This window comes from Pimephales promelas, chromosome 6, assembly GCF_988280905.1.
Source record: "Pimephales promelas chromosome 6, fPimPro1.hap1.1, whole genome shotgun sequence".
In the NCBI taxonomy this organism is placed as follows: Eukaryota; Metazoa; Chordata; class Actinopteri; order Cypriniformes; family Leuciscidae; genus Pimephales; species Pimephales promelas.
Genome location: NC_142774.1, coordinates 12,524,244 through 12,545,658, shown reverse-complemented (window position 1 = coordinate 12,545,658; position 21,415 = coordinate 12,524,244). Strand labels below are relative to the sequence as shown.

Here is a 21,415-nt window from a genome sequence, read left to right as displayed (position 1 = left end):
AATTTGTATTTTTTTTTTTTTTTTACTTAATTGGAATGTGGAATGGTACAATTTTTTGCCACTTGCAATGTGAACACATACACACACAAAACTAGACATCATTCAAAAAGTTTAAAAGGTCATAAAAAAGTCACACTTATTGTTCGCAGTCAGAAATGAGGCCTGCCACATTCATGAATTTTGTGCTTAATTGTCATACAAAAAATGTATTACAATTTTTTTTTTTTTTTTTTTTGATGCCACTTATGTTCTGAAACTGTCAGCACAAAAATGTTGGCAGTTAAACATTAAAGTGTAACATTCCCAAAATGTTTACAAAATTATAAAATGAAATTTTCCCTTAATATTTGCATAACATTTGCAGCTCTGAGAACTTTCAGAAATGTTTTAATAACCTTATAGGAACATTAGCAATCTCTTTCCTGCAGGCTTAGTAGTGTACTTCCTCCCTGAGTGTGACATAGACTTTTGTTCATCATCACAACAAAAAGACTGTTGTAAATCTAAATCTTTTAAATCAGAAGAAAGAAACAAGGCGGGAAAAATAACACTGAGCCAAGCCTACTGAAAAATCCAGGATAAACCATCATGAATTCCTTGTTAGTTCAAGGCTGGTTAGTGCTGATCTGGTGGACTATTGGTCAAACTGTTGTCGGGCAAGGGAATAAAAGTGACTTCAAAAAAGTTAACTGAGAACTAATGCTGGAACCTTACAGTTTAGAACTGTCAAATCTCATATTAAAGACAGTCACCAGCGTTTTGCATGCTGGGACCAGCAGAAGAAGCAGGAGGAGGGCTGGATGGACCAGTTTTGCTTGAAAACAGAATGACTAAGCTGGTCCAGCTAGACCAGCACAATACCAGCTCTAACCAGCAAACTAGCCTGGACCAACATGGAATTCATGCTTGTTTATGCTGGATTTTTTAGCAGGGAAGTGCAAACTCATAATCCGACCCTCCTTTCTCCCCCTTCTGATTGCTTTGGAGGAAATCTTTCCGCATTCATGGTTAAGCCACAAAGTTTCCCTGTTCTTTCTTCAAACAGCTTAGTGTCTGGTGGTATTACTTAGGGACAATCTCAAAATGGTCCAAGACGTTTAACTAATGATTGAGGTTCCTTTGAAAGCTGTTCTGTGCACAGCCAGAAGTTTCTGCATTGGTTGGCCCAGAAGTTTCTGTCTTGACCTATCTATCCCTCAGCTTATAGTGTTTTATGTTTTTGGTGCATGTATCACTGCTTACTTGGTGACCACAATACAATTACAATGTCCAGTTTCGCTACATGTGCCTACTCTCCACAAAGAGATCATTGTGCCTTTCTGAGATTACGTGAAGAAACAGAAAAAAACTGATCCAGACTAAATCCATAATAACTTTTATACAAGTTTTTTAACTTCTCATAGGTAATTTGCAGGTTTCTTCAAGCATCTTGGAGACACAATTTTTCTGGATTTAGCCTCTCTCAGTTTTTCCTTTATGTAATCCTACATAGACTTGATGATTGTGAGATCAGATCTCCATGACTTGTTTGTAGACTCCATGTGCATGCAAAAATCACTTGATTAGCTATTACAATTAATGCAAAAGGAATGTTTGGAAATGTGAACTGATATTTACTACAGCAAAATATATAAATAACTGGATTAAAACTTTTTATTTTTGTAGGTGAAACTACAAATTTTTCAGTTTAGTGTATATAATTTGTAGCCTGGTTCAACCAGACTCTAAAATGAAATTGAGTGGAAGTGCGTAGGAGGGCGCAGCCAGGCTATATAATTTGTGCATACAACAAAGAAAAATTGAGGATCAGGTGACACACACATTCAATTATTGAGTCGATCTCATTTGATTCATTTGGATTTTGGGACTTTCTTTTTGTGGTTTTCAAGCATTTCATAACCCACACACAAACACAAGGCTGGTGCTGCTGATTGTTGATGTACCTATCTATTTGATAAAAAAGAAAACATTTGAATTAACAAAAATGCATTTTGTACAAATGGCTGCACATTCATTTATTTCTGAATTTTGCACACGCAAGTTGAAAGGCATTTGGTTGTGGATAGTAAAACATATTTGCAACATTTATCAAGTTCATCGATATTTTTCCACACACAAACCATTTACTAAATTCATCTCATAATATTTTCCCATTCATTTATGTGAATTTGAATATAATTCAATATGTAAGCTAGATTTTGATATCGCCTACATGTTCCACTTGAATAAGCATAATAAAACACATAATAAATCAAAATAAAAAACATGACCATAAAATCTATGAAGTGTGTCCAAACATCTGACTGGTAATGAATGGCCTTTGTAACATTAGTCTCCATGTATCAAAGTGCAAGGATTCAGTAACACCATTCTGCATGCAGAGGGCAGTAAAGAGTCAATTCTGTTTTTACTCTCAAACCAAGCTGCGTACTGGTGTCATCGCTGCTCATTGACGATGGCTTTAACCCGGTTCGAGCGGTTTTTAAGCAGACTGCTTCGAGCTGTGATGTGGATGTTATTCGCCGCTTTTAAGTTATTTGCACCTCAGCAACGACATGGAGTTTCGCGACTCCCACCCATCACTAACCCACTTCTGCTGCTCTCAGCCATGCAGCTTGCCCGAAAGATTCGTCGGAAGGAAGTAAGATGTAAATAAAAACTCCATAGGCTCTATATCTTGATCATTATAATTAACAGCATGACCGTAATGACATGTTGGTTACACTTTGAATGACGCTACGGTAAAGATCATTATTTCACAGTCACACCACCCAGGAGGAAGAGATGCGACGAGGTGAATTGCAATGAATGCTGGGAGTTGTAGTACTAGTAGTTTCTTAAAAACTCAGTTTTTTAATAGGATTTCAGGGTTTTTTTTACCAACACAGTGCAGTTTATTAACATCACAGTTTTTTTGATAATATTTCAGCTATTAATGTAGGTAACGTTAATCAGAGTGGGAGAGTATTTACACACAGGAATTCATGAGCTTTCAAGGCTGTGCAAAGGTCAGACTCAGCAGCACTTGACTTATCTATGCAATAAAAGTCCCCTATAGCCAGGTCTGCATATCAAGAAGCCAGTTATTTTGTCTGAAAAACAAATTTATTTTCATTCCCCCCCTTTTAAAAGAAATGTGTGTGTAAAATAATAATAATAATTATTATTATTGTGTTAAAGGATAGATGTAGAGAAGTTTTCTATATGATATATAGAAGTTGATATATCAATTTTAACATATATGACTTTTCCTAATAAATAGGGGAAAAGTGATCTTAATAGTTTATTAGTTAATAGTTAGGAAAAATAGTTTTCCTAATAAATAGGGGAAAAAAACAACTTTTTCTCAGAAAGTGAGAAATGTTATTACCATCACACATCATATTTGCACACAATATCAAAAAAAAGCCTACCATCAACGGATAGCATGTGTTTTTTTCAGAACATGCTTTGATGAAAAATATTTTTATATTAAGTTTCATTTTCAAGTTTCAAAAAGCCCTCCAATTACCCCAGACTGTTATACATTTATACTGTCAAATGTATTATTGATTATTATTGTTTACAACTATTTTTCTTTCTTGGAGAACAGACGGATATAACACAGTGTTCACATCTATCTATGCATTTAGCTACATTAATTATATTCACAATAGATCTGACCTAAGTGTTGAGTCAGTGTATTTCTACTGTATGTTTGTCTTTAGGTTCAGAAACCACACACATTTTTGTATACATTTGTGTAGTGACCTTTACAGGATTATGCATTTCCAAACACTTATTGATTTCCTTCAAACATCTCTAGGTAACAAGTGTTGAAGTGGTACAGGCCTACATTGACCGCATTCAGGAAGTCAACCCACTTATCAATGCCATGGTGAAGGACAGGTGAGGGAGTTCAAGGGCAAATTCATCCTACATTTCATTCTGACTCTGAACACACATTCTCATTTGTTCAGGTTTTCTGCAGCGCTTCAGGAAGCCGCACAAGTAGACAAACTAATAGAGGAGGAGACAGGAGGAGAGGATGTGTTGGAGGACAGGCTACCTCTACTTGGAGTACCCATCACTGTTAAAGAGGCATTTGCTCTGCAAGGTATATTATATAACTTTTCATTCCAGAATGGCATACTCTATGTCTGTAGGGTGACACTTTCTGTTTTATTCCTAACAGGGATGCCTAACTCGACAGGACTGTTGAGCAGACGGGATCTGGTTTCAGGGGCTGATGCCCCATCTGTTGCACTGTTGAAGAGGGCAGGAGCGATCCCACTGGGTGTAACTAACTGCAGTGAACTCTGTATGTGGCTAGAGTCCCACAACCACCTCTATGGCATCACTAACAACCCCTATGACTTTGAGAGAATTGCAGGCGGCAGCTCAGGTCATTTTTATACACATCCTGACACTTTGACCATAGTAAAACTGACAGAAAAATCCAACATGCGATCGATCACTCTTAACTCATAATTGTTATACAATTGCAGGCATGGTTGTTCATTTTTATGCACTTTTAGGAGTTTTGCATACACTTTTTTACTGTTAAAGATAATGTTTTTATTGAAATAGAGCTACATTTAAAAAATAAACCAAAAATGAAACATTAAAATAGAATTCAAAGTTATTTAATTAAAATTTTCATAGTTTAAAAACTTTTTACTCCTAAAGAAATTAATAGTTTTTAAAACAAAATATCTACCTCTTGTCTACCTCTTTTCGCTGCAATGCATATTGTTTCAAAGCTGCTTTATAGAAAATTATTGTTTCAATAAATCTATGCACACAAGTCAATAAACACTCACACAAGATAAATAATCCAGTCATATTATTATTAGCCCAATAAAACGGCTTTAAAACCATCAAAGTGTTAGGTCATGCAAAAATGAAAATTCTTTAATTACTCACCTTGATGTCGTTCCAAACCCGTAAGATTTTCGTTCGTCTTCGAAAAACAAATGATCATTTTGATAAAAACGAAGAGCTTGTATTCTCCATAGACCCCCTACACAACTGACACGTTGATGCTTTAAAAAGTTATAAAGAAATTGTAAAACTAATCCATAAAAATTGAGCGGTTTAGTCCAAATTCTAAGAGACGATCACTTTACATTTACATTAAATTATTTAAAGCGACTTCCAAATGAGGAGAGCAATAGAAGCAATTAAACTAACAATAGGATAACAAAGTGCAAGTGGTGGGGCCCGTCGCAGTTTAGTGTAATACAGTATACTAATTATAAAACTTATATATATGTATTTGTGTGTGTGTGTGTGTGTGTGTGTGTGTGTGTGTGTGTGTGTTTCATCCTCTCCACTAGGTGTCACTATAGGTCCAATATGACTGCCAGGGCAACATTTATGAAAATTAATTGTAGTTAATTCTGTCACTTGCAGGAGGTGAGGGCAGTATATTGGGTGGTGGTGCCTCTGTGATTGGAGTTGGGTCAGACATCGGGGGTAGTATCCGTATTCCCTGCTTTTTCAATGGCATCTTCGGACACAAGCCATCATTAGGTAAGAAGAATGGGTGCAATTGTGTGCTTGTGTTGGTTAGTAAAATAATGGTGAGAGTCTACTTAGGGAGTATGTGGTTTCTTCTGTGTATACACTTAACGTTGTAATTGTAGTAATGTTGATTAAGGCCATAAGGAACACAAACTACATTTAGTTTTCTCTGTACATAAAGGTATCGTAAGTAATGATGGACAGTATCCTCCCACCTCGGGACTGCAGATGGGATTTCTGTGTACAGGACCTATGTGCCGTTATGCAGAAGACCTGATTCCCATGCTAAGCATCATGGGAGGACCCAATGCAAACAAGTAATATAATATGATATTTAGAAAATAATTATATATGGTCACAACAACACTGTGAGCAAATATGAACTTTTTACATAAGTGCAACATGACAGAAATATCTACATAGCATCTACATTATGATTGGGAGTTTGGGGTTTGTACGATTTAAAACATTTTTTTTTTTCTGTAAAAAGACGTTTCGTATGCTCACCAAGGCTGTATCTATTTGATAAAAATACAGTAATATACAATTTAAAATAACCATTTTCTGTTTAATAAATGTAATTTAGAATGTAAGTTATTGCTAAGATGGCAAGGCTGACATTACTCCAGTTTTAAGTGTCGCATAATCCTTCAGAAATCATTCTAAATGCTTCTTATCAATGTTGTTTTTGCTCCTTAATATTTTTGTAGAATTCCAATTTTCCATGATTCTTTGATTCAACAGAAAAGCATTTATTTGAAATAGAAATCTTTTGAATGTCTTTATTGTCATTATTGATCAATTTAAATCACGCTGATCAAAATTATTAATGGTACACTATGTAACTTTTTTGTTCAAAATTGAAAGAATGAGTCTGAGAAAATTGAAAGACAAATCATCAATCTTTCTTCCAAAATGTGTTTTTGTCTTAGTGTCTGATTCACTATTGTTTTGTCACATATGTAAATAGAGAAAGTTGCTCCGGCCACTTTGGATGTTTTTCAAAACTGAAATTGATGCTTCTTCGTTTTCTTGCTCGTCCATCGTAGTTAAAAAAAAAAAAAAAAACGGAAACAGAAGGAGAGTCTGCTGGCTTGGCTTTTCGGAGATTGTGAAAACTTAAGGATTTGAAATGTTATAAAAGTGGCAACAGTCAAGTTAGGCGTTTTATTGAACAGATAAACTACCATATGTAGCTCTCTAACAGAGTTCATTTAAAACATGATCTATTGTGAAGGGTCATTTCATGATGGTTGTTATCAACAATAACGACTTCAGAGGGCCAAAAGTTACATTTTGTACCTTTAATCCCCCCCCCCCCAAAAAAAAAAAAAAACAACAACTTATTGACCTCAAACTTTTGAATGGTAGTGTATTTGCTTTGCAGTTTCATTTTTTTTCTTTTAAAGTTTATTCACAGCGTGGCTTTCATCTTATTGGTTATTTTCAATGATTTAAATCAACCTCTATTACAAATGCATTCCAAATGAGAAATTAACTCTGTTTGTTTCACTCTCCTTAGACTGTCTCTCACTGATGAAGTAGATTTGAAAAAGCTGAGATTCTTCTCTGTTCCCCACAATGGGGGCTCTCATTTAGTCTCTCCAGTGGACCCACAGCTGCTTCAGGCACAGAAGATGGTAAGTAGGTGTGTGTGTGTGAGGATGGGCTTCAGTCAGTTGATATTTATCTCAAAATGATCTTTATTTTTAGGTGGTCAAACGCTTAGAGGAAGACCTTGGGGTTAAGGTTCAAGAGCTGTTCATCCCACAGCTCAAATACTCCTTTCAGATCTGGGGAACTATGATGGCTTCACCTGGCAAGGATGGAAAGGTGTGTGTTTTTGGGCATTACAATTTTTATATACATACAATTGTCATGCCCTTATTGTACATAACATGGATTAAATTAATTTCTTGGATAAAATATTTAACTTGCATGTTTTTAAGATGGAAGTCAATTTCCGAAGATTGTTGACTACCATAAGATAACTTTCAATCTCTCACTGAGCAAAGGCTAACTTTTGCTCTTTATTTTTATTCAGTTAAAGGAGCTGTATGTAAGAAATGTATTTCATTTACACCACTCTATAGTAATTTGAAAGTGATTGCAGTACCAGTTTTGGCCACAATCTTACATACGGCTCCTTTAAGCACTCTCTTAATATTTTTGCTGTTGTTAAATTTTATAAGTAATAATTAAGTTTAGGTGTCAGAGCTGAATTAGAGAATGGCCTGTTTACACTTTTTGTATATGTGAATGATTCTATAATTGGAGATACATTTTGCAATGCAAAAGGTTAAAAACTGTTCACCAAACAGAAATTCTTTCCTGTCTTCTTTCAGTTTTTCAGTTTTTTTTTTTTTTACTTCTAACAAATATTTTTTTTTCTTCAGAGCATTGTTTGTCAACTCTGTTACTGTTAATTCTGTTACATACTGTTAACATTGTTACTCTACCTTGGTAACAGAGTTTGACGGTAACAGAATGACCATTTTAAACTTTTTAGCCCAAACCTCTAACAGTCATGAAACTAATGCAATCACAATTAACAGACTTTTAAAAAACCCACTGTGTGATCAGTGATACATTCTGCTTTCCTTTTGATATTGTGGGAACAATTTTCATTTTACAAAATAACACTTGGTCCAAGACATTTTTAGATTAAAATATTTTCTCAGAGAGAGCACACATACCTATCAGACCTTTTTTTTTTTTTACCTTATCAATGAGGGAAAGTGACATCATTCCTGCATCTTACAGTTGTGGGAGATAATTCCACCAAATTAAAGTCAAAAAGTAAAGTACAGTTACAGAATTGACTAGAAAGATTAATGGAAAAACATTTTTTTTAATGAGATAAAAGTTATTAAACAATTCAATGTTGGAGAATTAGGAAAATTATTACCGATATTTAGGGTGTTTATAAATGAAATATTACCCAAAAGAAAAGTAAAATGCATTCTTTTTGGTTATACAATGATACATGATGAAAATAAATACACTAATTCAGAAAACAAGAAATCGTGATTTTTAACTTGTGATCCATGACAATGAGTAACAAATTATTAAAATAATCAAAAATATAACCATTTGAAATAAGAAAAAAAATAATGACTTTGGAAACCTAATGCACCTGCATTTATAGAATCACTCACATGCTTTCTTACAATACAAGCATTTTTATCTTTCTGTATTTGCATTATATTTTGCATATAACATGAATGATGTTCTAGTTGTCAACATGGTTTTTATCACATGGTTTTGTCATTTTTTTTCCATCTCAGCCTCCCACCTCATTTTCAGAGCTAATGAGTAAAGGCGGGAAGAAGGTCTGGCCAGTCTGGGAGCTGTTCAAGTGGATTCTGGGGTTTTCTTCTCACACGATTGCAGCAATAGGTGTGTGACACAGCAAATAAGCTTGTGCACTTTTAACTTTGAATTCCTCTTTCGCACCATGTCTCACAAATTCTGATTCAGTGCTAGCAAGTCTTCTTGTGATGAGTGTTCACAAAATGTGTTTTTGAGTATCTGAAGATAAATGCATATGATAATAGTGTCCCTTTCTGTCTCTTTCTCAGGTCTGGCTCTAGTTGAGCTATTCCAGAGTTCTCATCCATCTTCATTCATTATACAGCAGAAGGACAGTCTGCAGCAGGATTTGGAGAAGTTACTAGGCACAGATGGAGTGCTGCTGTACCCCTCTCATCCACAGATTGCCCCAAAACACCACCACCCAGTTTTCACGCCCTTCAACTTCTCGTACACTGGTAAGTGTTGTTGGTTTTAATCTACTTATTTAGGCCGCGACACACCAAACCAACATCAAAGAATTAGCGACAACAAAAGCTGACTGTGGTGTCACCTCGCATGCGTCCAGGTTTAAAGCTGTGCTTGGCCAACTAGTACCAATGTTCTACGCCTGCGTGAGAGGATATTACACTCTATATCAGATGACTGGTGTCTGTTTTCATAATTCAAAATGAGAAACCTTATATAGAACTGTGTACATACAAACTGTGAACAAAGCAGATAATCACTTTCTTCATTCAGACAACCATGTCGTTATGAAAATATTTGCATATTTGAATTCTTTGGTAAGATGATGTACATCTTGATGAATTAGAACAGCCGAAATTGGGAGCTTTGTCCTGCATCCAGCAAGACGTAATCAGTGTCCAGCATTTCAAATATGTCTGTATTATTTTATTTCTTCCCTTAAATTACAATACCACAATTAGAAATATAATGGGAAACGGCGTTTCCTGTTTAAAAATTAATTTGCGCAGCTGCCATGTTGTAGCAAGAGCGGGAAAAATAAATAGCCAACACATTCGTAGTGTTATCGCATTAGTAGTCGCAATTCGTAGGTATAGGTATCTACGAATCTACTATAATGTATATAGGTATATACATTAAATATAGGTACACCAGCCTGGACAACAACGAAAAAACAAGGTCAAGATCCACTGAATCTGGTAAAAACTCATTTATTGTTTGCAAACTAGTTGTTACTTACATTTTTTTATTTTAGTATAAAATGTAACTTTAACCTATAATAGCCTGTTATTCAGTTCATTATATTTAGTAGACTAAAAAAGCTGCCTACAGTGTTGACATACTGCAAAAAACATTGCAACGGACTCAACGAAGAAAAAGCCGACCGTCGGCTTGGTGTGTCGTGGCATTAATGGGCCCACTTTCCCGGAGGGGTCTAGGCTTTAAGCGGCTCTATTCTCTGCAGGTATCTTTAATATCCTGGGTCTGCCAGTGACCCAGTGTCCATTAGGGCTGAGTGAGGAGGGTTTGCCCTTGGGCGTACAGATTGTGACAGGTAAGTTACAGGACCGTCTCTCTTTGGCCACCGCCCTCTACCTGGAGAAAGCTTTTGGTGGCTGGAAGGAACCAGGCAAGACAACAGCCAAGCCTTAATCCATCTTTATCTGCAACAACTGGACTACATAACCGACCACACGTACTGTACCACATTTACAGCATGTCACTATCCAAAGCTTAGTTATGTTTGTTCTGCTTTCTAAGTGCAGAAAGTATTTTACATTAACTGACATGTTTCCGAGGGCTTCATTTGTGTTTACCTTGATATATGAAAACTTGATTTTATTCATAATAAACTGGATGATTACATGAGACATTTAATAACTTTATAAGTATGTGAGAAATACTGCAATTCATAACAGTACTTTTTTAAAAAAAAACATTCATGCACTGAAAAGAATGATGTTTGAACAAGCATTTGTGCTGTTCTTTGTGTCCTCTTAACAAGCTTTTCAAGAGCAGACTCTTTCTGATAAACCTGTTTTATGATTAGAATATGCCATAAGCAGGCTTTAGTGTTTTAGAAGGAAGAAGTTTTGTTGCACTCAAAGGATGTAAAGCAATCATATTTACAAGTTAATAACACACTGGAATATTTTAAATGTTGGGCATTGGTGCATTTTTGTTTTCTTAGCCTTTATTACTCATTTTGTTGTGGTTTCTCTGAAAGATCTGTTCAAACATTGCTGACGTATTAAATAAATTACCTAAAGCAGTAAGACTAAATAAAAAATACTCTTTTAATGTGATTTTTTTCCTATACATTAGGTGTAATATCTGTCTTCTTGAATAATATATATTTTAATATGGCTTTGGGGGTATGTGAATTTTGATGATGTGTTTAACATAGATTCTCAGACATGTCAAACGTGTCATCAACATCAAACATAATTTCAAGAGAAATTTGAACAACAGACAACATGACATGCATTTATTGTTTTGTTGAATTCTGAAGGGGTCATGGATAAAGATTGACTCACAATATGACAATATTCAAAATCACTCAAATTTTCCCATTAGATTATACTATATATATATAAAGATATCCATGATATGATCATTGGTGTGTAACCTATAAATATAACAATTTTAAGTACAAGCACATTTTAAGTTTTTTGATTTTTTTTTTAATACAGAAACTTATATCTTTTTAAGTACATACACAATATGTTGTCTGGTTGTTGAATGCCAGACTGGTCCACAGATTGTGAGCTAGCTTGGGCTAATTGTCAGATACTTGACTGGTCTGTTGATTGTGACCTGGCATGTGCTGGTTGTTAAATGACCAGACCAGTGATTTTTTATTTTATTTTTTATTTTTTTTTGCAGAGTAGAAATTGCTTTTAATATTAAAATTGTTCATTTTCTCTATATTTTGTGATGGTCAGTCCAAGGTAGCACTATGTGACCAAGATGATAGCTTTACACATTATGGCATGTCTACTCTAGAGTACACAAATTAAACATTAAATTGAAAAATTAAAAAAAAAAAGTTGGTTTGGCTAAATTATTAATATAATAAGCTTGATTCAGCCAGTTAAAAATGCACACGTTCCCTTCACTCTTATGTGAGTGATCAGTTGACACTCTTTTGCCTTCAGGTTAGTTTGTCTCCTATTTTATATTGAGACTATTTCCATGTTTCCACTCTATTGTTTTTTCCAATCTATTGTTAAACTCCTAGGAAATGAAAGGATCAAGACATGCCCACATTGCAATCACCGCTCTACAGCTGCAGATATCAGAGCTGACATTAACATGTTAATCATAGTCTCTGTAAAACTGTTGGCTTTTAAATCGGATCTGAGATATGGACTGTAGACCCATGTTTTTAGCACTTGATGCTTCGGCAGTCCACAAACTGTCTTTTCTGTTCTTTTTTGTTTTTGAAGTTTTTTTGGTTTGCATTCATCCAGGTATTTGTAAAATGTGTGATAGTTCATTTGTAAGCAAATTGAGGTCATTTTATTTGGCTTAATAATTTATAATAGTTTTCTAACATCTTTAGACATCATTTACCCCAATTCGTACAGGTTTAAACCAGATGTTTATAAATAAGTTCTTCCACAGTGAAAGCCTTCTCAGACCTCACAAGATCTCATTATTAAACTTTAACGTGTTGTTTATGCCTCAGTTAAATGTTTAGGGCTATACAACCACACTCACATCCCCTTAAAGCGGCTGTAAGGCTCCCTTTCCAGATGATGGAGACATAGGGCAGACACCTGGAATCGGTGAATAGCTGTGTTTCTGTGGCAACATCGTACTCAAAGACTTCAAAGAGCAATTATTCCAGATCCTGTTGCAACACACTCATCACCATCATCCCATGCATTTTAATCAGTGTTCAAAGAAAATGATTAACATGTGATTGGACGGGATGGAACGAGACATCACAGAACAGGCTGAGTGAAGCTGAAGGTTGTTCTAAAGAGCAGAAAAAAGCAAAAACACAATGGCACTAGACATGAGAATTACCTATGTGGGCAATTTGTGTGCATATTAACAGTGTGACCACTGGTAACATTTTTTTTTTTGCATGAAAACATTTAAATATACATGTACTATTTTTACATTTACTCATTGCTTTACCATTAATTTTGATATTTTTAACACATGTCATTCATCAACCGTGGTAGAGCTCACATGATGAGTATAAATAAAAATATTTATGATTTTCAGCATGAATATGCTATGAACATATTTGCTGCTATCTTTCACAACTTAACTTAACTTTAACAGTGCAAAAAGCCCCACAAAAAGACAAGTTTATTAGATAAAATATCTGCACTGTGATAATCAGAAACCAAAAATTGCAAATTACAATTAACACTGGCTCGAAAAGTGTTTTAAGATGCATGTACAATCACTGTAAAGTCAACACAAGTGAATTGTAAAAGAGTCAATCGCAGTGATGTCAAAAAAGAGAGAAAGTTTATCCAAATTTTAAAAGTAGTCCGTGTACTGTTCTGATAACAGACGAGGAAAAAAACAATGCGACATGCAAATAATGTAATGTCATCAACTAGCCTATATGATCATACAAAGCTATAATATCAGGTTTGTTTGACAGTTTTAACTGTTTGAGATTTCTGTCAAACTTCTGAAAAATATCTAAAACATTTTGGGGGGCTTATTTTAGCAAGAATGTCCAGTATACTCCCACATTCCAGAGTCCCATACAATGGTGCATTTCTAGCCTCTCTGTCCGCCAGCGAAAGCGCGTTTATGGGCAGGGCTTTTTGAATGAATCAATGCTGTGTAAACTATACGCGCTTCTTCATAGGCAGAGAGCAGACGGTCCATTTCTGGGCGAGCGTGCATAGGAAGGTTGTTCTCTGAGCTCGAGGCAGCAGTAAAGCGATAAAATGATCACCGTCATTGAAGATCAGGTAAGAGCGATAGCTTGATTCAACAGAGCTTCATTTACAAATTAATTTTAACCAAAAAAGAAGCAAATTCACGCGGTATGACTAGGGAGCTAGAACACGTTTTGCTGACTAACCGCACGAGAGCCTTTACCCTTTAGCTGCCCATCAAACCGATTTCATTTAAGTTTGTCGAAAATGTAATAGCCTTGTGTAAGAATTCACAAAGTATTAGCAAATGAGCAAATTAAATATGCTAGTTCAGATTCTGAACAAAATATAACGTTGTTTAGTTAGCCTATCAGCTAACCGGTTCTTTACACCAGCTAGTGTCACGTCACGTTACCTAACCACACAACAACAGCCGAAAGCTAAAAATGATTAAACTGCCCCAAAATGCCACTCTCGGTATCACTAAATTTTCACTCCAACAGTTTTGTTGTAAAATGATGAACCAAATGCACGCGAAATAATGATGTTACATAGTTTTGCGGCAGCACCGCTACATTAACGTTACGTAATTTCCTGCTTATGATAACGCCATGTCGTCTCATTCTACTGTTTAAAAAACGTATTTTCATATACGTGTTATACTTAATACCTAAAATATCACATTTGGACCTGTATCATTTTGTTATATGTGATAGCGGCCTGATGAGACGAAGCGCGCCATCAAATCACGTGGGTTGGACACTTTCGACTTTTGTTTTTCTTTTTTGATAATTTGCCGCAGTGAAAGAAAGACGCAATACGGTAACTGTCATCATGTTGACTTCCTCTACTATTTGTTTGAATTCATGCAAAGGCACCATGTTGTTTGATTCCGTCTGTTACTGATAAATAGCCTAATTTTAACATTACAAAAGTATTGAGGTGGTCTACCATTGTGGTTTTTGTGTTGTAACTAGAGGGCATGTGGTCAGTATACATATAACAATTTTATTATAGCAAATTAGATGCCCAAAATACGCATTTAACTTAACAATAATATCAGTGAAGCATTATTAACTATATTCCTTTGAAATAGCAGTTCTATAAACAAGCAAAAAATTAATTAGCCATTTTTTCAAGCAATACACACAGACTAATAAATGCTGGTCTGGAACAGCATGTGAGTGTAGTGGCTGGTTTTACTCCACAGTCTGGAATGATGTAAAGGCAGATAAGGTTCACAATCATGTCTTTGTAATTTATTACAAACATGTTGTTCCATGTATAAAGATAAGGGTCCACAGTGACATTGTATTGTTTTATAAAATATCTCCTTATGGTATTGGTCACAGAATATGAAAGCCAGCATTGACTTGTTCACAGGATGCCTTTGACAAAGCTCTGGCTGAAGCAGGTGATAAGCTTGTAGTGGTTGACTTTACAGCCACGTGGTGTGGGCCCTGTCAGAGCATTGCACCTTTTTACAAAGTAAGTAACCTTTGGTTTTTTGCATCTGAATCACTATATTAATTGGGTTCTTGGAATTAACTTATCTGACTCGCTTGTAGGGTCTGTCTGAAAATCCTTCCTATGCTAATGTGGTCTTCCTCAAAGTGGACGTGGATGATGCCCAGGTGAGTTTTCTTTTGGAGTTTTTTTGTTAGAGTTATAAAATAATTAATGCCAACTCATGTCACATGTCACAAAACTGTATAATTCATCTTCAAACGTGCACCTAATGCACTGTAGGTGAGACAGCCCCCGTTCAGTGGTCATGTTTTGTAACTTTGCGAGCAGCTCCACTTTCGAAGATAGACAACTTCAAAGCGACTGCTCAGTGTTCAGCTCCGGAAAAGCAAGGTCTTCTCGAAAAATGTGCCTACATGAAATTTCTCTGGACGTGTTTTTTTTGCAATACTACTTTTTGCAATAGCCTTACTGTGCTGTAATATGGTGTGTATAGCCGTGCTGGGCAACGCTGGTAAAAATGACGCTACCCCCCCCCTCATTCACTGATCCACTCCCTGCTATCTGCCCACATGCTTTATTTTGATAATTGGTCAAAAAATAAATCTGTTAAATCGAATTATGCTGCATAGAACTGAATAATGAAGATAGACTGAAGAATAGTATATTGATATTTAATATTATATTAATATATGCCTATTTTCTGTCTAATTTTTGTGTTACTTTACTTTACTTTAAAGTGTGGTTATTTTGTTCAGTTAAATAAGTCTTATAATAATTTATGCAAACAAAAAGTTTTGGTTTTTGGCCAAGTTAATCCAGAATTTTAATTTCGGTATACATCCTTATTTGAAACACAAATTAAGATATTCTTCTGTTGTCAATAATGTTTGAGCTTCCCATGACCTTCTTTGAGTTCCCTATGTATGTTTGCGGATCAATGTTGATTTGTGAATAAATGCCTAAATTAAATCTGTTCTATATATAAAGCAATCATGTCTCTTCAGAAAACTTGGATTAAAGCACTCGATTCATATGATTTTATTTTCAGATCTCTTTATGAACCTTTTGAAGTGTCAAAGTTAGTAAATAGAGAGACAGAAATCTCCCAGATTTCATTAAAAATATCTTTATTTGTGTTCTGAATGAAAGTCTTAAGCATTTGGAACAACATGAGGTAGAGTAGGCCTAAAATAGATATGCTCCAAAGTTGCAAATTTGACCAACATTGGAATATCGTAAAACTTTTACTTTTAAAGGTGCATTGCGCAACATTTCATGTTAAAAATAGCCGTTTTCTTACCCACATGCTTAAACAATCGCCTGATGAGCTGAATGAGCCCTTGCGATCGCCTCTATAATCCTGTACAGTGAAATATATAAGAGGGATTCGGGCTCGAATCTGAGACTGGGCGTGACGTCATGCGCGTTCACGCTCGCCTGGCTATGTCTTGCAGGTTCGTGTAGCTATTCGCCACCGTTCTCTGTACAGAGAAGACAACTCATGCTACACAACTCTAGTCAGCTTTCCACAAGCTTTCCAGCTTTTCCACTTCATGCATTTTCTGTGATCGGATAACTATTCGATCGTGAAAAGACCAGGGTGTAAATGCCCTCCGAAACGCATTCGAGACGGATTTGAATCTGATCGCTCATGAGGACGTGGTCTGGGCCGCATTCCAGACGAAACTGGACAGTGTAAATGCATCTGGACGGAGAGATCTCCGGTCTGCTCTAGGGCTCAAACGGGTCCTATACAAAGTGATAACTGAACGTGTTTCCATAATAATTCAATCATAAGTGGATACAGTAAGCACATGGAGATAGGCCTAGATGGAAACAAAAACCGAAGTTTTCTACTACCCCCGTTTCCCCCTCTTACACACACGAGTGTGTAATTTACTCGAATGCCTTTCCTTTCATATATTTTAAATGACTTGCAGATTTATTACTGTATTACCTCATTGTGACTGTAACAAAAGATGTGTGCCGCACAGTGTGCGGTTGATGCTCCTTTGGTTATGAACAGCTCGTGCGAACGTGCGTGTGTGTATGTGTGTGTGTGTTCCTCCATGAACGCGCACAGCTCTGGTTGCAGTTTCGCTTGTCGCCAGAGGGGGCGTAGTTCTGCAAAAACTCAGATACTTGCGTTTAGCTCCTTTAACTCATGAAATACACCACTAGAGGGTAGCAGAATTAGAATAACTATGAATTAGTGTTGTTACATTTCAGTCACACTTCTATGTTTTGGCTTCCATTCCTTGCTCTGAAAGTGCCCTGCAAGTCTCATTAGCTCAAAGCAGTAGAATGAGAGTAATAAAAAGTCCTAAGCAATATAAAAGTTACGTTCTGTGTTTTTTTTTCAGGATGTAGCCCAGTCTTGTGAGATCAAATGTATGCCAACATTCCACTTCTACAAGAACGGGAAGAGGGTTAGTTCTGTTGTCTTTTTTAATTGAACTAATATTAGCTGCATTTCAACTGTACAAAGTTACAGATATGCCTCATTTCCAGTTATTGTTTGGTTGATTTAATTCCTTTTTTTCTGTTGTAGCTGGGTGATTTCTCGGGGTCCAACCAGGCAAAACTGGAAGAGATGGTGAAAGAATACAAAAACTACGCCTGATTTGACATTAATAAATGTTTGCTGTGGAGCCCAAGCTCAAATGTCACTCACAATAACTGCTCACTTGTTTTTTTGTTCATCAGGGGAGTTTCATTTTCTAATCGTTTAACGATTTTAGCAGAATCTGCCCTTACAAAATCTGTCAACCATTTCCATGATAAATGAATACCTCTGTATGTCTGTGTCCACATGTAACTCTTATTAAATGTATTTTTTTTTTCAAAATCAATAAACACAATTATTAAATAAATAAAAGTCTTATGGACAATGTTGTATTTGTTCTTCAGAAGTTTTCAAATTAAACTTGGCGGTGAAGTGTATTTCTGTTCCATGGACCGGATGTGATGGATGCCTGTTGTTTGCTTGTTCTATTGGTTTCTCAAATCTATTTCTAAAGTAATTTTTGTCGCTGCTTAAATTGCTTGTGGCCTGCTTACAACATCAGCTCTAAGTTTTGATATGTCTGCATGGTGATTACAATAATGCGACCCATAGCAGTTTATCTTTGTCATCACCAAGGAAATCTTATAAGCCAAGCATTGGCAGCCTTGCATCCTGATAAACAGGTAATACAGAGAATGGCTGTGTGCTTAACTTGAACCAATCTTGACCGTAATCTAACTTGAATCAACCTCGATCTCTTCTCAAACGTTGTATGAGTAGTTCGCCCCATTATTTAGTTGATTTATGGGTCTGTTGCAAAATAAATGTTTATCGATAGCTTTCCATATATAGATTATAGTGTAGCATCAAGTCAACAGTTTGCCCTACCTGTCATTTAGCAGTCAAACTTTTGCTTTATTTCATACCAGACAATTTTGTTTTTTTCTCTTGTGGTTTTAGGGTTATTAATAACGTTCACGCGAGAGGCTGGTGTTATTGGGTAAGCTTTGAGCATGTACTATTACTTTTTATTTGTTCTTTCTAATTTAGCATCTCCTTGTTGCTGGAGAGCTTAACTGAACCATTGCTACCTCCAGTTACATTTGTCAGTTTACTTAATAGTGATAGTATGGGTGGATTCATTTTGTAATGATGACTCATGAACGAGCAGCCTAAATATGCTCTTTACACATGTTGGGGCATCTGAAATCTTCATAAGAGGATGGATCCAAAATGGAGCTGATGTAATGTCTAGTAATGGGCATTCAATGTAAAAACAGAAAAGCAAATGGAAAATAATTAGCGTAGCTGCTGTTCATAACATTTCAAGCAATAGATAGTTGTGTGCATTGAATCTCATATAACAAGTGTGAAGTTATAAGATGTAGCTTATTATGTGAATGCTTGGATGCTGGAATAGAGAGGCTATTCAAGAGTTTAGGAGCCACATGTGAAAACGCTGTAGTGGACTTGGATATCACTACCAAAAGTTTTGAGTTTTGTGACCTGAAAGAGCATTATGAATTAATGGTGATAGAAGATCGGTTAAATACACAGGAGCCAAACCATTTAAATCCTTAAAAGTCAGTAGCAATACTTTGTAACCGATAGAGAACTTTATAGGTAACTAGTGTAGAGTAATATTTTTGTGACCTGTAGCAGCTGCATTTTGGACCAATTGTAGCTTGTTTATTGAGGATGCACACAACCTTTTAACTTATAATAAGGACTGTCCGGCCTGTACTGGTTTTGGAGGCATGTTCTTGGGGCAGAATGCTGTGTTGGTCCTGGAACAAAATCTTGTAAAATATATATATTTTGTTGTATTTGAAATATATTCCCTTCAATAGTACACTGCAAATATTAACACAATTTTACTAGCGTTAATATATTAAAATAACCTATATTAGCATCATGCTTTAACCTATTTTCACAATACAACTTTTAACACAATATTTGTACTTGAGTATATTTTCTAAAAAATATATATTTTTAAGAAAAATATAGCCAACTTTATTATTAAATTAAATTAATAAAAAGTGTATTTATTTGCACTTTATTAAAAATATATTTTTGGAAAATCCCGGCTTAATCCACTATCTTGGTTTTGTGATAGCTGTTTCACAAAACCAAGATAGCGGATTAAGCCGGGATTTTCCAGATATCCTGACTGAATTAAGCCGGGACTCGGTTTCACTAAAGCAGTAGCACATAAGTTACCATGGCGATTTATTCTGTGCAGCTAACCTGCTCCACCAGGCTAACAGCCAGGCTTAGTCAATCCTGGTGCCTTATCTGTTCAGTCAGCGGTCACGCCGATCAGAAACCAATGTGTTTTGTCAGTTATTCCGTTTTGTCATCTATGCAATTTTTATCAGCCTGCATTAATACCTCAGATACATATTGGCGTTCAGTCAAGTAGCCTATACTATTATTATTGTAACATTAAGATGGTAGCCTACCATTATTAACTATAATAATAATAATTATCCATATGGAAATTATACTGTTCAATTATGTTTTTGAAGATTGCTGTTGTTCAAGTTTGACAGATAGGCAAGGTCTTTAATAGGCTATTGTATGTGATGAGGGAATTAGAGTAATGGCTGATAAAGAAGCAAAAGTTTTGTCAATCAAGTAGCTTTAAACACGTTTCGTCCTTTACAATGGCATGCCCATTTTTGGATGACATAGATGATGAAGCACTTATATTGAGAAGGCCTTTCAGACGTGAAAGAGTGTTTCGGGACAGGTCCGACCCATTGGCTTTTCCCGACAATTGCCTGCAAGAGCGTTAGGGTGGGGGAAAACGCCCCCCTCAAGGAAAATGTGACATTACTGTAAAACAAAACATAAATGTGACTAGAATTGCCATGCCAGTTTTGAGTGTCTATGGCAGGAGTTCTTTACCAAATATTAAAATTGCTCAACCTTCTTAATTAATTTTTTTTTTGACTGAAAATATTTTTGTACAAAGGGGGCGTTTTGCCCCAGATCTGCTATTGTTTGCCATGCCCTTTCTCGCTCCTTTATAATAGTGGCAGTGTTTCCTTTTCTGAGTATGATGTGCTTCAATTCCTATTAAGTCTCCATTAAAAGATGTTGCTCATTTGGTGTGAAGTATGCAGTGTTGGGTAAGTTACTCTAAAAAAGTAATTCAGTTACTAATTACCTCTTCTACAGTGTAATTAGATTACTGTACTCATTACTCTCTCTAAAAAGTATGTAATTACTTATAATTACTAATTACTTTCAAAATCCCATATCAATCTCAACCAGCTGAATAATACAAGGATAGACATGAATCTGTTTTAATTGCATGAATTATCCTTAAACAGACCAAGGTGGAGAAGGTTATAAAAACATACTTTTTAGCATCAGACAATACATTTTGATGTTAAACCCACTATTGTTTTATGTCTGATCTCATGACATTTCACACTTTTTTCATACATATTTTACAGTAATTCATACGAATTTGTACGAGTGCGGTCATAATATTTAGACACCTCATAAAATGCATACGAATCCCTGTGAGATTGAATTGATCTATACACAGTAGCTTTTTACCTCAATTACATCAGAAGTAACTGTAATTGAATTACAGATAAATTAAGAGTAATCCCTTACTTTACCTTTTTAAGGGAAAAGTAATTAAATTACAGTAACTAATTACTAATTAGTTATAGTAAGGAAAGTTTCTGGTAACCAATTAACAGATTTTCACTGTAGCATTTTGCAGTCTTTTACAGTTAAAATCACGACCATATTTTTTTTTTTACAGTGTAACTAAACATTT

The 21,415-nt window shown here is 35.6% G+C and overlaps 2 protein-coding genes and 1 long non-coding RNA gene across 4 annotated transcripts in view; 2 read left to right on the top strand and 1 right to left on the bottom strand.

Moving 5' to 3' along the window:
• The window catches only part of LOC148978505 (uncharacterized), a 104,743-nt gene that overhangs the window by 66,866 nt on the left and 16,462 nt on the right, over positions 1-21,415 (bottom strand). The gene's annotated exons all lie outside the window — the stretch shown is intronic.
• faah2a (fatty acid amide hydrolase 2a) lies at positions 2,388-11,085 on the top strand. Of its 2 annotated transcripts, none has more exons than XM_039690806.2 (11): positions 2,388-2,641; positions 3,806-3,888; positions 3,960-4,096; positions 4,175-4,384; positions 5,395-5,514; positions 5,687-5,822; positions 7,028-7,145; positions 7,219-7,338; positions 8,793-8,904; positions 9,087-9,275; positions 10,250-11,085. In XM_039690806.2, the coding sequence occupies exons 1-11, from the start codon at positions 2,456-2,458 to the stop codon at positions 10,435-10,437; spliced, it is 1,599 nt and encodes a 532-aa protein (XP_039546740.2). In that variant the 5' UTR covers positions 2,388-2,455; the 3' UTR covers positions 10,438-11,085. The 2 variants fall into 2 exon arrangements, with proteins under 2 accessions (XP_039546740.2, XP_088988239.1); XM_089132113.1 differs by having other exon boundaries at positions 2,512-2,648.
• On the top strand, positions 13,533-18,001 carry txna (thioredoxin a). Its single transcript, XM_039690820.2, has 5 exons — positions 13,533-13,733; positions 15,024-15,128; positions 15,209-15,274; positions 17,474-17,539; positions 17,662-18,001. The coding sequence occupies exons 1-5, from the start codon at positions 13,710-13,712 to the stop codon at positions 17,731-17,733; spliced, it is 333 nt and encodes a 110-aa protein (XP_039546754.2). The 5' UTR covers positions 13,533-13,709; the 3' UTR covers positions 17,734-18,001.